Source organism: Condylura cristata, unplaced genomic scaffold, assembly GCF_000260355.1.
Source record: "Condylura cristata isolate star-nosed mole 26May11 unplaced genomic scaffold, ConCri1.0 scaffold00005, whole genome shotgun sequence".
Taxonomy (NCBI): domain Eukaryota; kingdom Metazoa; phylum Chordata; class Mammalia; order Eulipotyphla; family Talpidae; genus Condylura; species Condylura cristata.
In genome coordinates, this window is record NW_004567106.1 from 35,901,371 (window position 1) to 35,918,269 (window position 16,899).

The 16,899-nt window shown below is 37.6% G+C and overlaps 1 protein-coding gene across 3 annotated transcripts in view; it reads right to left on the reverse strand.

The window, feature by feature from the left end:
- The window catches only part of GRM3 (glutamate receptor, metabotropic 3), a 198,552-nt gene that overhangs the window by 73,155 nt on the left and 108,498 nt on the right, over nt 1-16,899 (reverse strand). For all 3 annotated transcript variants that reach the window (XM_012721061.1, XM_012721062.1, XM_004676882.2), the window contains one exon: nt 11,929-12,538. In XM_012721061.1, the coding sequence (XP_012576515.1) occupies nt 11,929-12,396 (468 nt within the window). In that variant the 5' untranslated portion in view covers nt 12,397-12,538. The remainder of the gene's footprint in view (nt 1-11,928; nt 12,539-16,899) is intronic.

Genomic DNA, 16,899 nt, shown 5'->3' on the forward strand with positions numbered 1-16,899 from the left:
GCAGAACAGGCAGATTGACGAAGTACACTGCTGAGGGGAGCAGCGGGCAGGTCAGGAGAGGTCTGCCACGCCTTGTGGTTACCTCAGGGGCAGGCAGGGATTGAACTCATGCAGAAGTGGCTTAAGTTTCTTAGTGCTGTGCTTTAACCCCCTGCGCCACCGGGGGGGCCTAAAACTTTTTTTTTTAAGCAAGCATTAAAAAAAATGAGTTTCCTCAGGTTATAAGAGAAAAGATGATGTAAAAAGTAGGCACCACTGAAATCAGTAGATTTTAAATCTCCCTTCCTTTCCTTTCTTTACCACCCCAACCTGATTATTCTAGAGAAGAATATAGTTTATAGTTTGTTGTATTCATTTTACAAATATCCTTATTCTGTGGTAAAACAAATTACAATGTATTGGATAGCTCATCTTTTTCTTTGATATTCATGACTACCTCTTATTATAGATATTATTATCTTCATTTTAGACAAACATAAAAAAAGTCCCATAATCATACCATTAGATTGTGGGGACGAAAGTCAGGCTTAACATCAGGTCTTTTGACTTTAAGATCCATAGCTACCACCTTTAATCATGTCCATTCTCTCCAAGGGCGTGGACAGTCTGAAGTACAGAGGACACGCAGGTAAGGATGCAAGGGAGCTTGGGTGGCCATATGTGAGGTAGACACCATGGATCGCTTCGTTGCTATATTTGGAGGGCCTGTCTTCCTAGCATAAAACACTATCACAGTTAGGGGAGATTTAGGAGATTATCGGCTGGATGTTTCCCATGTCATTTGTCTAAAAACTGGGCACCTAAAATTCCTGACTTGCTCTATTGGCTATATGGCTTCTCTGAGAAAGCATGAAGCACTGCTAGAGACTCCATCACTGGACAGCATATCTTAAATAATGAAAGAAGAGCCATTTCAGGATGGAGAAATAATGTGAAATGTTAGAGGAAAGTACTCATTTATATTACTAGTAGAAGTGGAGGAAGGAAAGACAGGACCTAGTTATATATGCTTTAGAAATAAATGTTTTAAAAATAGAAATAGGCTTCTCAGAGACTCTAAAATGACATCCAGCTTCAGAAAGATGGGAACACTTAAGCAATAATACAGATGATACAGAGTAGTTGTAAGAAGACAGAAAAGACAATCTTCTAAATAACCCACTGGGTAGCTAAGCTGCATTAAGGGAGTCCAGTCTAAAGAGAAGCATTGACAAGGGAAAGTGCTGGAGGTTTGATATTTGGGCCCCTAGTCATTCCCATGAACAACATCAAAGATCAATAAGAGCCTGTGAAAATTAGGAAGACATAAATTTAAAATGTGAAGCTGGGTGTTTTTGTTGGTGTGAATGATTTGATTTTTAAGTTATGTTTCAAAAGAAGATGTGGCAAGGAAGAACCCTGGGATGCAGAAGTTGGCCCGAGATGTCCAGTCCATATAGTTTCCTCATTATTTCCAAGTGAGAATGCAAGCACAGTATTATGAAAAAGGTTTCTCGTAACAGAGTAAGAGAGAAGAAAAAAGAAAAAGGTTATTATCATAGTAATGGAATTTACCTATAGCTCTGAATTCTAGGAGAAAATCAGATTAAATTGTGGTCACTATCAGTAATTTTTGAGGAGTAATGGCAGTACTGTCAGGTGGTAAAAAGGAATAAGATGGGCAAATTCAGGCAATATAAACCAAGAATAGACAATAGGGAGAAATGTACGTTTCTGAGTTTCAGTCAAAATTGTACAAATGAAGAAAGAACACTAGGAAAAGATGAGGTTACCAGTGCAACACCGAATGTTGCAGAAATCGAACAGTGGCTAAAGTTAAAGGATTATTGAGTGGTTTGCTGTCTTTAGATTCCAATTTAGATGCACCTGTTAAAAATATATAATCTCCTTTGATCCACTTAACAAGTGTATGAGGTAGTTACTGCTAATCATTTTATAGATTGAGGAAATCAGTCACAGACACCTACAGTCTTGCTGAAGAATTCCTAAGAGATGCAAATAGATTATAGTCTGAGACGTTTTAATGCTATGCTCAGCTTCCCACATTATTCAATCCAGCTTACTGTTCAAGCTTTTCGTCTCAGCGTATGTCACTCCTTTGCTACTGGAATGCTACTGGAATGTAGCATTGATATATTTCAAGACATTCTTGTCTTTTTTATCTTTGAAGGTATAAAGTTCTTGAATAGAGGATGCTGAACAAGCATTTTTGTTATCAAAAGTCTACTTTTCCCCCTTCTTCATTTTATACTTTGAAGTGACTCCATAAACATTTGTTTACTGACTGACCATACACAGAATAACGACACTTGTCTAAGAATCCACTGAGAAAAATCAAGTGGGAGCTTAAAAGTTTCAAACTGTAGGGCCCTCTCTGGTAGCACAGTGGGTTAAAGCACAGCACTAAGAAGCTAAAGCCACTTCAGCATGAGTTCAATCCTTGCCCAGGAGGTGACCCACATGGCGCAGCAGACCTCTCCTGACCTGCCCGCTGCTCCCTCAGCAGTGTACTTCATCAGTTGGCCTGTTCTGCTGCCCACTCTGTCTCTGGTGAATCCTCTCACCACCCCTGCACTTCTGGCCTGTACCCCAGTTCTGTATACATAAATAAAAATAAATCTTTTTTAAAAAGTTTCGAACTGTAAATATCATGATCAGACTTGGCTTTATTTATGTGGGAAACACATTGACCTTTCGGTAGAGCCTGTAGTTTCCTTGGACCTGCAAAGTGGCTGTTCCACAGAGGCCTTTCCACAGGGAGCATGCTACACAGCTGTATTTTCAATGTGTGAACACACCTTGGGCTGTTGATTTCATGGGTGTTTTGAAAGTATCCAGACAAAGATTTATAATGTTTTCAGTGCAGCCTATTAAGTCAATCCATTGCACTGACATATTTTTGGCTCAGGAAGAAATGCTTAGGATGCCAGACTTATCCAGGTACTAATAGGTTTTCTGTTAGATTCTGTGATGTAAAGTTGGTATTTTAGTCTGTTGTCCAACTTTGTAGTTGTAAGAGGGAGTTATTTAGGATGGCCTCTACCTGCAGTTGTTGCTCAACAAATCATTGTTACCTGCTGTTGAATGTCTACCCAATTGTCCCTTCTTTTCCCCTTCAAAACAGCTCAACTCTGTAATTTTCTCAGCTTAATATGTTTTCAAACTTATACGCCTGTGCACATGTTATTCATTCTTCTTACAACGACTTTTACTATTTATTTGCTCAGCTAACTCATTCATGGCTTCTTACTCTGAGAAACCTTTTTGATGCTTCACTCCAGGCTGTATTTTGATATTTCACTCCAGGGTGTATTTGATGCCTCACATTCAGAGAATGTGCCCATTCTCTGAGACTCTTACACTCCTTTATGTATTTCCTTTATGGCGCTAATCAATGTATATGGCGATTTCTATACTGCTCACTAACTCCTTTAACGAGTAAGAACTCTTAAAATGTATTTTAAATGCTTTCCTCAGGAGAAAAAATAGTTGGCTAACAGTAGGCAAAATAAATCTAGTCTCAAACACTACTGACAAGCAATTTGGGTCTTTCATTAGTCATATTTAATTTTTCACCAACATGAGAGAAGGAATTGGATTAGGCCTGTAGGAGGGATTATTATTATTATAACATTAAGACAACTTTCTCCAGATTATTTTTGAGTAAGTAAGACTGTACAAAAGAAAGTCAATATTATACTAACTGGATCTGGGTGTTATGCCAATTGCCTTTATAATAAAACTTTTTGTATTTATCTATTTATTTATTTTTGTTCCAAGGAAACAGACCAAGGGCTTAGGACAAGAAATTTTAGTCCTCATATTACAGTAACTTGAAGTAGGAGTCATGTACACCAAAGGCAAGCTAAACAAACAAAATGAGATGAATGCTGTTAAAATAATGTTTTTCTGGAGTCAAAAGCTTTATGTACAAGGTACACAAGCAGCCCAACACCTGTTTTGCTCATGTATCATTATGCTTTGGTAATGTCTAAATCTTTACCTTCTTCATAATCAGTAATTATGGAGAGATGTTACTCCAGGTATCAAAACCATCCTTATTAGCCCCTGGCAATTTTGAGTTAAAAACCAAACAGGAGCTTTACTTCTGACATTTTTTTAGTAATTCCTGGAATTCTGCCTTTTAGGATTCTAGTTGTCATGATTCCTTTCACTGATGCTCTGATCATGGACTCAGAGAATGTGAACTGTGGAAAAGAGGTCTCGTAGTCTACCATTATTTTCCTGTTATTAAGGAAGAGAATATGAATTGGACACTTCTGAGTCAACTTGTGAGCTCCTCCATCAGTCCTCTGGTCTCCCTTCCCATTCGGGCTGATAATCTCATTTCAAAATGGGCTTAGTGCCTTCTGTGGTGACAATGCCAGCCATGTTATTCAACACAAGGCAAGAAGAGTGTGCAAATTTAATGTCTAATATAAACAACTTTCCACTGCCGGGGTTGTCTCTCCAGATTCTTTTCAAAGCTATCATTTTTGCTGGGTTTTGAGACTCCTAATACATTAAAGAGAGCAATAGTAACTGGTTTACAGGTAGATTCTATGCTTAGTTGAAATGTTATAAAGATGGGAAAGAGACATCAAATACTTATTTGCTAAGAAAAGTGTTACCTATGGAGTTGAATTATATACATTTGAAAAAATAAGCCATCACTGCTTTCCTGGGAACATAGAGACTCAATTGTAACTCCCATAGTGTTGCCTCTCCATTCTGTGCTGTTAATATATTTCTTTTTTATTTTTTAATTAAATAAAATTTTATAGCAGTTTATTTTTACATATTTTTGTGCATTTTTCCATCTCAGTTGCAATCCCCTTGCGTTTCCCATCACCAAATCACCCACGTGCCATCACTTTTTTAGGCAGAAGGATGAACACAGAGATGGGAAAATGTATTAATTGTTGCATTGCTTTAAATTTTGGATAAGTGATATATTGTTTTTATTTCAATGCAAAGTTGTGAGATGTTTTTGAAGACAAATGCAGAAAAATTGTAGATCATGTGCTCACTTTCCTCTGTTTTTCCCATTGGGAGCTTAATTGCCTGGTTTGTATTCTACGAGGCCTCATTGTGAACCTTAGGGCAGCTGCCCAAATTGGAAGCATGATGCCTGGAAGGAACCAGTGAGTCCCTGGAATGCATGCTGAAAACTCAGCCCAATTAAGTGATGGCAAAAGTCTCAAGATGCTTTGCTGTTCTGACCATTTGGCAAGAAAATCTGATCTATATTTGGACTATAATTTTTGGAGGTGTTGTTTCTATTGTATCCTTCCCTGTTTTGCAGTTCCCTCTACTGGAATGTCACACCAAATAGCTGGCAAGAATCAAGACTGTCAGTAGTAACAAAGGGATTTCCATAATACACCAGGTGGTGATGTCAAAAATAGCGACATCACAATTTTAGTGTTCAAAGTCTCACTAATATATTGCTTGGAGTAACAACATTCGTTTAGAGTTTAACTGAAGGTGTTTGGGGACATTATTCTTAAAATCCCAAAGTCCATTAATTGGAAAAATACTCTAAGTTGTTGACTGCATTTTCACAGACCAATAAAACTCCTTTACTACATGAAATCAATAGACTTTCATTATTATGAAATGCTGAGAGTTGTTTCTTTCCTTATTAAATATGGAGCCTTGGACATATCATTAAAGATATGACAGAAACCATTAAAGAAGGTACATGTTCACTGGCAATTTGGAAAAAAAAAAGAACTTTGTATTGTTTAAACAAATTCTTATCTTAAATTGACCTGTGTCAGGAACCTTATTCCAATTACCTACTTGTTAATCTGTTATATTCAAATGCTTGTTAATATTTCAGGAATGCCCATGTTCCTTTTCATCTCTGACCTCTGCCAGAGACACGTGCCGTACAGTGTAAGCTGGTGCTCAGCCAGAGGCCATGCCCCTGCACTGAAGACAGTGGTCCTCATGGTGGGCCTTGTCTTTCACAATGTATTCTCCAAATAAACATGTGACAGAAGGAGAATTAATTAAGCAATAAATTAAGAGTAAAGAAAAAAAGTAGCACATCCTACATAATTACCTCTGGTGAGAAATGTCTACAGTGAAAAAATGTTAACAACAGCATTTTTTAAATTGCTATTGCTGTTGCTGTTGACTCCCGCCCTGTGATAAAGACCTGAGACAGAATTCCCCTTTCTTGGGAGGGGAAGCAGGAACAGTGGAGGGAGGTTTCAAAAGCAATCAGTTTTTTGAGATTGCTTTAGAATGAAAATGTCTGGGGAGGGAATAATTGCAAAGATTCTATTTGAGATAACTTTTGAGTTGAGTTTTTCTGGTGCTTTGATGATGTGAAGGGTGATTAGGATAGCAGCGTGGTAAGCTAGTTCACTGGTTTCTAAAGTCGATCCCAGCACTTGTAATAGAAACTTGATATTTGTCAGAATTCCTCTTGCAACTATTTCTCCTGGACTGGAGTTGTTAAAATTTTAATTAAAAAAAGTTAAAAAAAAAAAACCCACAAAACCCAATCACTAACCTACCTGTTAAATTTTAAAATACTGAATGCTTACTATGTCTGAAGTCCTATTTTTACTACCTTCCCTGTGTTTTCTCACTTAATTATCAGTAACCCAGTAAGAGAGGTACTATTAATATCTCTCTTAGATAACTCTTCAAAGAGACAATGAAGAGTTAAATAATCCTTGTCACTATACCGAGAGTTTTAATTGCTGCACTGAAATTTTTCAAGGAAGTCATACTAAAAACCTATAATTGTAATGTATCCATGCAAGTGTTGTATTTGAAGTTAAAATCACTAAATGCGACTATCCTTTTTACCTTTATACTGACAAAGACATTAAAAATAGATTAAAAATAGATTTGTAATACTCTCATTTCTTAAGGAAAGATAATGTTTCCTTCCTTTTTTTACATTAGCCAGAAACACAGCATTGGACATAAAGTCTCAATAATCTGCATGTTTTTTACATGGAGAGCCTGCCTGGGGCTCTAACTCAGTCCAGAATGACTCTGGGTGCCCAGCAGTGTTGACTCATGGGTAGTGTTCTCTGGAATAGACAGCATGAGGTCACATGGAGCTCCACCCTAGATCTGCTTTCTAATCAAGGCATCTTTTACAGCACATATGTCGGAAGTGGAGGAGGGGGGATGGGGACACGTCTATTCCAATTGCTCACCTTGCTACAACCCTTATCTTTTGCCAAACTGGGGCTTTCTTTGTTGGAAAAATGCTAACTTTACGTTTATGAACATAAAACTGATCTGGAATAGTTAGGCCTTGGTTGTGATCTCCAATCCATGATTCATTTAGGGATTTTCAGCTTTCTGGACATGTAGCTGGATATCAGCCTCTTAATTCGTTCAACTCAATCAGAAAACATTTATTGTGTATATGATGGAGGTGTTTTTCTAGGAGCTCTTTATACAAAGACGCAAAGATGTGACTCTTAAACACAAATGCTTATAGTGCTTTTCAAGTTGATACCTAGGAGTGGAATTGCTAGCTCATATGGTAAATCCATTTTCAATACTTTGTTTTTCAAGGGGACTGGACCCAGTCCCATTCCAACCAACAGTATTCAAAAGTCCTTGTTCTTCACACCCTCACCAACTCAAATGCTTATTCTCTGGTCTTGTTGATATGGACTATTCTCATGGGTGTGAGATATCTTTTCATGGTTTTGATCTGCATTTACCTGACAATCAATGATGATGAGCAATTTTTAAGGACCTATTGGTCATCTGTATGTCTTCTCAGGAGAGGTGCCTGTTTAGCTCTTCTGCCCTTTCTAGCAACTCATCATTTGGATATCATCTTAACTCAATCCCCATTTATTACTGAGGTCAGTTTAACATTCAGGGACATGGGAACATTCAGGAAATACTCATGTGTTTCTAGGTGTTCTAGGTATTCCAGCTAGGCAAGAAAGACTGAAAAAAAAAAATGATACTTCCTCTAAGAAGATTGAGGGAACATTCTTGGAATATCTAGAGGCATTTTTGATAATTTAGGAATTCTAGTGATTGATTACTTGAAGAAAGCATAGACATAAATACTGCTTCAAAATAATTACCAGGTGGACAATTGCCTAGATCAAGGTAACCAACTTGGTTCTCTCCTTGAATAAATATAATTTTCCCTGAGGTAGGTGGGCTGCAGGCTTATAGAGAAGAGCAGAATATACTCTAAAAAATGCTTCAAAAAACTTATTCACCAGTAGGGGTAAGCAGACTCCATGTAACATTTGCTGATAAAGAAGTATTTTGAGCTTTCATTGATTACCAAATTAAGAAATCAATACTGTTGCTTTACAAAAGGGACCACCACAGAGTGGTTTGTCTTACTTAATAAGAGCATTGGGAAATAATTATCCAGGTCTTCATCAATGGTAATACAGCTTAACCCAGCAAATCATTAAGAATTCTTCCCTTCAAGCAGTTTTCACTATCTGCAAACACTGTCTGTTGTATGAACTAACACAGCAGGGGGTCTCAGCACTGCCTCCTTGGAGGAGAATTCAGTCTTCTTGAGTGGGAAGATAATGAAAAAGGAAGCTGAGGGAAATCACTTCTTGAAGCGATTCTGCCAATAAAGCAATCCAGGCTCAAAAGGGGGAGAGTGTAATGTCTAACTGACCTACCCACACAAGGGGGGATGCGCTCACAGATATCATTTTTAAAATTCTCTCTCTCAATGGGCAATTTTGTGACAGAAAACTGTGCTCTGGCTTGGAACTACAATTAAATAATAGGAAGTTTTGAAATTGTGTGGTGGTGGATTTGTATGAGAACATTTTTTCTGCAGCTTCATTTTCTGGTTTTTCCCTGCTCAATTCCAAAAAGACACTTTCTAGTCCTATTCAAAAAAAATTTCTATTTTTCTATTCAAAAAAATTGAAGATGGTTACAAAAGAATGGTGGTGTTGACTGACAGTGTCTCTGTGGCTACCAGCTGCACATTGTCACAACAGTTACCATCTTTTTGTGGTATAATCATGTATCAGGGTATATAATCTGAATCAGGCTAAGAGCAGCAGAAGGTGAATTTCAGAGGTACCCAGAAAAAATCCTTTCTCTCCAGATGTATCCCTCACTAGTGTACAGGAATGCCTTAAATTCACTATTGGAAATGTACTGTTTGGACTACCGTTGTTTATTCTTTTTAGAATTCTTACTTTAAAAAGGTAGAAATGAGTCCAAAGAAAGACAAATTATTAGCTCTATAAGAGCACCTAAGCTCTCTTTTCATTATGATACCCAGCTCATAACAAGGCCCTCTGAAGAAGGGTTCCTAGAAAGGCTGTTTGGAGGTCATTGTATAGACAGATTGCTCCTCCTCCCAGTTTACCGTGGCTTGGATCTGGTCCAGTCAGAGCCTGAAGAGTCAGGAGACCTTGGAATTTTGGCTACCTGTCTAGCCCACCCCCTCATTCATCTAAAGGCTTTTGTCCCCTTGCATGCAAACATTTGCCACAACATGATCAGTTGCCTCAGATCCAGCATGTTATCCACATCATGGCTCAATTATTTTTTCTCTAGTGCAACTTCATTCTGTCAGTCATCTTCAAACCTTTGTAAAGGTCTTCTTAGCTTGAGTCACATGAACATATTTTGACTTGTGATTATGTTTATTTCCTAGTAACATTGTACCTGTACTGGGCTTTAAGTTTCCTGAGGCCAGTGCTGCATTGTATATTGTGTTAGTGGTCTCGCTAACCCCCATCCTAGTCCAGGCCACACAGAGGTGAATTATATAGAATGGCTCCTGATGAACTGTGTGGGAAACCATGGAGCTACATGGCAATTGGGAGGGTCACAGCGTTGATTTTAGATGTTTCTGTTCCCTGACTTTCCCTATAATTTTAGGGGCATAATAGTTAACATTGAATCTGTTAGTTTTTTTGGGTACTTCACTTCCCACCATTTTTTTCATTTTTATCCTTTCAGCAATTTTTTGAGTTATTACTCTTATTTTATAGGTAGGCTAGTAAATGCTGGAGTTGACATTTAAACGCAAGTTATTTTAATAACAAAATTTATACCCTTTTCAGAATAGTCTAATGGTTTTGGTTTATGTATACTATGGTGACAAAGACCATATTAACATTTGTGACTTTATAGTGATCTGGATCAAACAAATGAAACAATAATCCGGTCCTTCCTTAATTAAGAAGAGTCTTCCTCAGTTGTGAGTAAGTACAAGGTTTTAATAGGCCATATTTCTTCCCCTCCAAAAATAAAATCTCTTTTGAGGAGTATACATGTAATAAAAGTATAGATATATTAAGAATAGCTTAATAAATATATTAAGTATAGCTGTTTGCCTGGCATAGTTTGTTAATTATTTTGGACTATATACTTGGCATCGAGTGTTTTTTCCTACACTAAGAAACAAAGGTCAGAAAGGCATGTATATATATGAGTGTGTGTGCGCATGTGTGTGTTTGTGTGTTATCCCTTACTAGTGGTAATGTTGGCTATACTATAAATATTTATAAAAGGACGGGCACTCATCTGGCGAAATTATAGTAAAGAATGGCATATATATTTTTAATTCTCTCTCTTAAATAGAAAATTTCATTTCCCCTGATTCAAATACAGAAATAGTTTCAAAATTAACGATATGTTTTGAGATGTGCAATATTTTCTATCCCTCTGAAGGAGTCAAAGGGTGTTTATGAAAAACCAATTACCCTAATTACTCATAATATGAGTGTGTGCTCTGAAGAAAGAAAGAAATTTGAAACAGCTCATTTACAACACCACAGAATTATATGTAGAATTTTAAGTGCCATGAATCTGGGATATAGAAATAAGTCTATTTCAATGCAAATAGAGTCAGTGTACGTGGTTTGTGTCATATAAAGTCTACATAAGTGCAGTATGACTTCCTTCAATGCTAGCACTTTCATTGTAGTAATTTGATAGGAGACAGAGTATATGACTTAGAATTATGAACTTTTATTACTGTAACATTAAATTGTTAGAAAAAATACTGATCCGACATATAGAAATCATATGGGCTGGCTGAAAATGCACATATTAAAGACCTGCATCAGTTCTAGATCTTGGGCAAAGTACTCATGGAAGTTTCCATGTAAACAGTTTTTCTGGGGCTTCGGAAATTAGACGTTTCAGTTAGATGGGTTTTTTATTTATTTTTTTAGTTGTTTCCCATCTCCTTCTCTAAAATCCTACTTGTTGTAAGTGATGTAAGAGTTTAAGCAATATGTTCATTTTTCCTTTAACAAAAAGTTACATGACAATTATCAGCTTTGTATTTAGTTTAAGTTGTATGTTATATTATTGGGTGGGGGGGATAATAATTATTTGGCTTCTCTGCATTCATTATTCTCCTTGTACGCACATTCTTTGTGATATGTTTACAGCACTTGTCTTGTGGGTGGGACATATTTCTCTGTGCCTTGACTCCCTGGCCCTGTGAGTTACGTTGATGATGGAACATGATGAAGCACAAGTTGGGTGGGCTTGTGCAACTAAGTTGGCATTCTCTTACATCTCTGCTGTCACTCTGAGAATAAGCATGGGTGAGGCCCCTGATTCCACATGGAGGATAAAGGACAATCTGGGGCATAGCCACCACCCGTGAACCCATCTTTGATCTGATCACTCAAACTAATCGTTAGATTTGTAAAACATAATAAACAATTGCTATTTTAATTCACAGAATTTTAGAATAGTTTATTTTCTGTTCCAGTGGCTACCTGATATAATCCTGAACAATTTTTACCACCAGAGACATAAAGAAAAGGTCTGTCTACAAACCTAGATGATCAAATACCCATATAAATGAACACTTACACTGCTAATATCATCCACAGATGAAGTTTTTAACCCCCAAGACATAAAATCATAAAAAGAAATATAGCATTTTAGCAAAGCACTGGTTGACCTTACCTGTATGGAAACACTGCTGTAAGAACCGCCAATGACCCCTGCAATGAGCAGTGGAATATTCTCTTGAATGGCATAGGATCCATCAGGACACATATACTCAGCTTCATCCACTTTAGTCAAAGATGCCCTGACAAATTCCAGTGATTGCTCTAATGCATAAGTATCCCTGGAGCACGTATCCAAAATGTGAACACCCAGTTTTACTCCTGGTAGCAAATAATTGTCTTTGTTGATTTCATCAATAGCAAATAACATGGCTTCCAGGCGCTGGATGCCTCTGTCTTCATTTATTCGCCCACATTCTTCTGTTCCAGTGCCTTTTTCATTAATAGGAAATAGGCCCCCTAAAACAAGGTCACCTTCTATTTTAATCTCTCGCCTCAAAAAGTTATGGTCCCCTAAACAGAGTAAAAATCCTTTTGAAAACAAAGCTAAAGTAAGAACTTGGCGTCTTGTCAACATCTTCATGAATCCTGTTTCTGTACCTCCTGGAGAAATAAGTGGATGGAGCCAATGTTGCCTGTTAGTCCGCCTCTCTCATCTCCACTCTGGGTCTTTGGCCTGTCCCAAATAAGGGAGGAACAGACTAACAGAGTCTGTCACCAAATTCCTAAAGAGATAAAAATTATATGAACAAAATGTTAAAACAACAGTGATTCATTGTTGGACTGCATCAGAGACCTTTGATAGGATAGCGATGACCATTAACTACACACACCCTACCCACTGTGCCAGGAGCTCACCCATGAGTGTTCTTGCTCAGCCCCCTCAACACACTGGATTGTTGATCTTAGTGGTCCTGTCTCCCAGAAATGGACACTGATGACTAAAGAGGTACAGTGACCTGCAAAGTATACTTAGAATGGAGGGAGGGGCAGGTGCTGGTTTTTCTAATGCCAGGTTAAGTACTTTCATTTCCTTTGCTATTAGCAGGGAACCAACTAGGATAGGGGCCTTTTTCCTTTTTCCACCTACATTTATAAGTCACCCCTTTGAATCCATTTATCTCTTTCCACATGTCATCAAAAATTATAACTCATCGTTTTTTGCATTCCTGTCTCCGCACCCCAGTCCTCTCTTCATAGATGAGTTTGTCAAAAGAATTGGCTGCAGTATTTCCCCACTTCTCATCAAACATGTTTGAAGTCTGCTGCAATCAAGTTTCCCCCACCCCACTCAAACAAAATGGCTCTGTAGAGACTTCTTCTGATCTACTTACTGCTTGCTATGCTTGCCTACTCTCTTTACCCATAGATGAGTGAACATAAATATTTTCAGAACCAGGCAAGAGGGATGATGGCATGAACTGCTGGAGCCTTGTCCAGCAGGTGTATTTGCATCCCTCTGTGTGTGTGGCGAGTGCACCCGGCTGCTCCCTCCTCATGTGCATACTTACATTTTGTTGGGGTTTAAGAGAGACAGCTTCCCTGGCTATTTCTTTACTCAGGATTTTTGAAACCCATACCTCCTGAGGCTCTCCGCTAACTTAGTGTATGTTTGCAATCTGACTTGTGTCCCATTGAAGGAAATACACTAATGTCTGATCTTACTTGCTGTTCAGAGAGAGACCAGTTCCTGTCATTCTACATTGGTTTCCCCTTGCCTATGAGTCAAAGAACTGACTTCTTTGAATTATATTCTTGGATTGCACAGTCTTGTCCCTGGCTAACACTCAAGTCTTCCTGTTCGTGGTGCCTTCAGTCTCTAACCTTAGGTGTCAGTCATATTGAGCTATCCTCACTACATGGGACACCAGTGGTGTTGATTGACCTCTGGCCTCCACTCAGGTTGTTCCTTCTCCATTAATCTACTTGGTAAGTAACCTGCTTATCATTTAAGACTCAAGAGTCAGCCCCAAGTAACATCATAAATTCTTTCCCATCTTCCCTCCCTAGTCCAGTCATTTACTTCCTGCTTTATATTCCTGCTATAGCTAGTTCAAGAAATGCTTGCTATTGCTATCATAATTCATACTTGTTTCCTTGTCAGCTACTTGGGAATAAATGAAATGTCACCACATTTAGGATTTTTAAGGTATGAAGAAAAAAATGAAACTCAGCAACAAAAAAGCAGAGACAGGAACTATCCAGTGTGAGTTTCAATGTTTTTGACATTTCTCTGATCTCATGTTAGCAGTGCCCTTTAAGCCCAGCTTTCCACATGCGTTCTGTTCCTTTCATGTGGAGCGAGTGATGCGTTGTTTTCTTGAGACACAATAGTCTGCTTGGTTTTGTTTTATTTCTTTAGGTGTGATACTTGGCAATGATGGCTCAGAGTTAACTCAGTAAACCTCTCTGGGGAATCTGCCACAGAGCATGGAAAAATCTAATAATAATATTTTTTTAAAGTTGATACTACTGTAGAATTTTTTTTTGTTTCATATCAATTTCTCATCTGTCTTTGATCTTTATGAGCAATTCCCTTTGAAGCAAAATTGCCATGGAAGGCAAAAGACACTATGATCATTATCACTAATGATAAGCAGAAATTGCTTATAAAATAATTGTTTTATGTGCCTAGTAAAAGAGAATAGTTAATTAAAAGAAGGTCATCAACAGTTTCACCATATATCTATGAAAAAAATGTAGATAGCTCTTGAAAATGATGAAAGTTTGACTACTCAAAGAATGAAGATGACTTATAGTTTATGGAAAATTTAATTCCCCTTTGGAAAATACGCTAAGTCAAAGAAGCCTTCAAATGAAGCATCACTGTACAGGGCCTCCAGGTGGCCTAGTGGTAAGGTCTTAGCACTATCACCACAGTGGCTTGTGTTCCATCCCTGGCCAGGAAGCTAACTACATATGGCACAGCAAAATCCCCTTAGCAGTGTATTTCAGTAAATCTGCCTGTTCTGCTCCCCTCTCTGCACCTATGACCTGCACTCCAGTTCTTCCATGCACACACAAAAAATCATTTTACATTAAAAGCAATAGTTTATATTAACCTACTTGTCTTGATAGTAGGGACCTTGTTTATTTATCATTGGGTATCTAGGCCTGGCATTGCATTTGCAACCTAGAAGATGTCATTTTAAAAAAAGATGTTTTATTTCATTACCTGCCAAATTATCCCAAGTGTTCCTACCCTGTTATTCTCTTTGATAATAGGACTCCCAATAGGTAAAACTATAGGAATTCCTTTTTTTTTTATATTCAGGAGAAAATGCTGCCTTTGTTGTAGAAGTTGCAGCTGATTTGGGTCACTTTGAGGCCTGGAAAGATGTGACCCTTATATGTAGAGATATTGACCTACATTTACATCCTTAGTTTAAGTCCAGAAAATACGAAATCAGGAACATGGGTATTATCCTATTTCAAAATTTCAGAAATGTAGTCACTCATCAAACATGTATTGAATGCCTACAATGTTTGTACTAGTCAAGAATTGGAAACCCAGGATATAAACTTCAGTTGTAAATAATTTGTTTCCAACAAATGAACATTATCACTATTATCAAATCACATCCTAAACTATTAGACATTTTAATATATATATATATGTAGAAATCATTTGAAAGTACTAATTTCTGTTTGTACCAATTATATCCATCGTTTGTAAGGGTTTTTTTTTTTTTTTTAACATGGTGTAATTGTTATTAAGTGCTTGACTCAAAAAGTAATCCATTACATACTATATTTATTATATACATATAAAAAGTAGGCATACAGATCTTAAAAACAAGCTGATTGACTATGATGTCATTAAAATATTTTCCTTTAGGTCCTCAAACAGGAATTATGTTACTCTTTAAGTAACATTTAATATAGTCTTTGAGAATTACAAATTAAAATTCAATTACATTAATGTTTAAATATGCTTTCTTAATACTTTCTTATTTACCTTTTCTTTAAAGTGGAATTTATAATGACTAAGACTGTGGGCCACGCATAATTTTAAAATATTTAGCATTATTTAAAAACAAGCCCTAAGAATGAAAGAAGAGGAAATGAAAATTTAACTTTGAAAAAAAAAAAAGACAAACATGCTTAATTCAGCGCAACTGTTTATCTCTGTGTAACAGTTTATGGGATTGTGGGAAAGGGCACCAACCACTTCTTTTCAGGTTCCTTTCCTTATAAATCAGCCAGCAGAGCACTCCCCAGATAAACAGGCTCCCTGCTGCAGCCTCATTCACATGCAGCCAGGGAACTGCAGCTCTGCAGTCAAAGTTCTCCATTCAGGGATGACGAGTGATGTATCAACTATAAGCAGGCATGTGTAACTCTCTCCATAGGCAACCTGCTCACCAATGTTTTATTAATAGAATCTAAGATGTTTGTTCTGACTACAACCCCTGGAATACTTGCACAGGAAACATTTCTATACTCTGCATATGCTAATACATAGTTTACTTCCTCTCATGTCTTGCCCAGGGTTTTGGTGTTGAAAATGAATTTCAGTTAGACTCAATGAGTTAATAGTTTACCAGAACAGAAAAAACCGTGCTCACCTTTTCCAAAAAATAAAACCTTAAGTTGCTGAAGGAGTTGTCTATATCCATGGCCTCTGGGGGAAATGAGGGTTAGTGCCAGCATATACAGTTTGATGATAAATTTGATTATAAGTTTTTTCATCTGCTGAAATTGTAGACAACAAAATGACATGACATTTGTTTTTAGGTTGCCATTTTCTTTGTTTTTTAAGATTTATGTATTTATGCATACAGAACTGGGGTACAGGCCCGACGTGCAGGGGCAGTCAGAGGATTCACCAGAAACTGAGTGGGGAACAGAACAGGCCCACTGAGGAAATACACTGCTTAGGGGAGCAGCAGGCAGGTCAGGAGAGATCTGCCTCTCCATGTGGATCTCCTGGGGCAGGAGGAATTCGAACTCATTTGGAAGTCGGTTTAGCTTCTTAGTGCTGTGCTTTAACCTGCTGCGCCACCTGGGAGAGACAAATTCTAACTTCTTTAGTAGGGAACAAAGTTACTTTTTCCAGAAGGTTTAAGAAGCCATTGTGAGACGA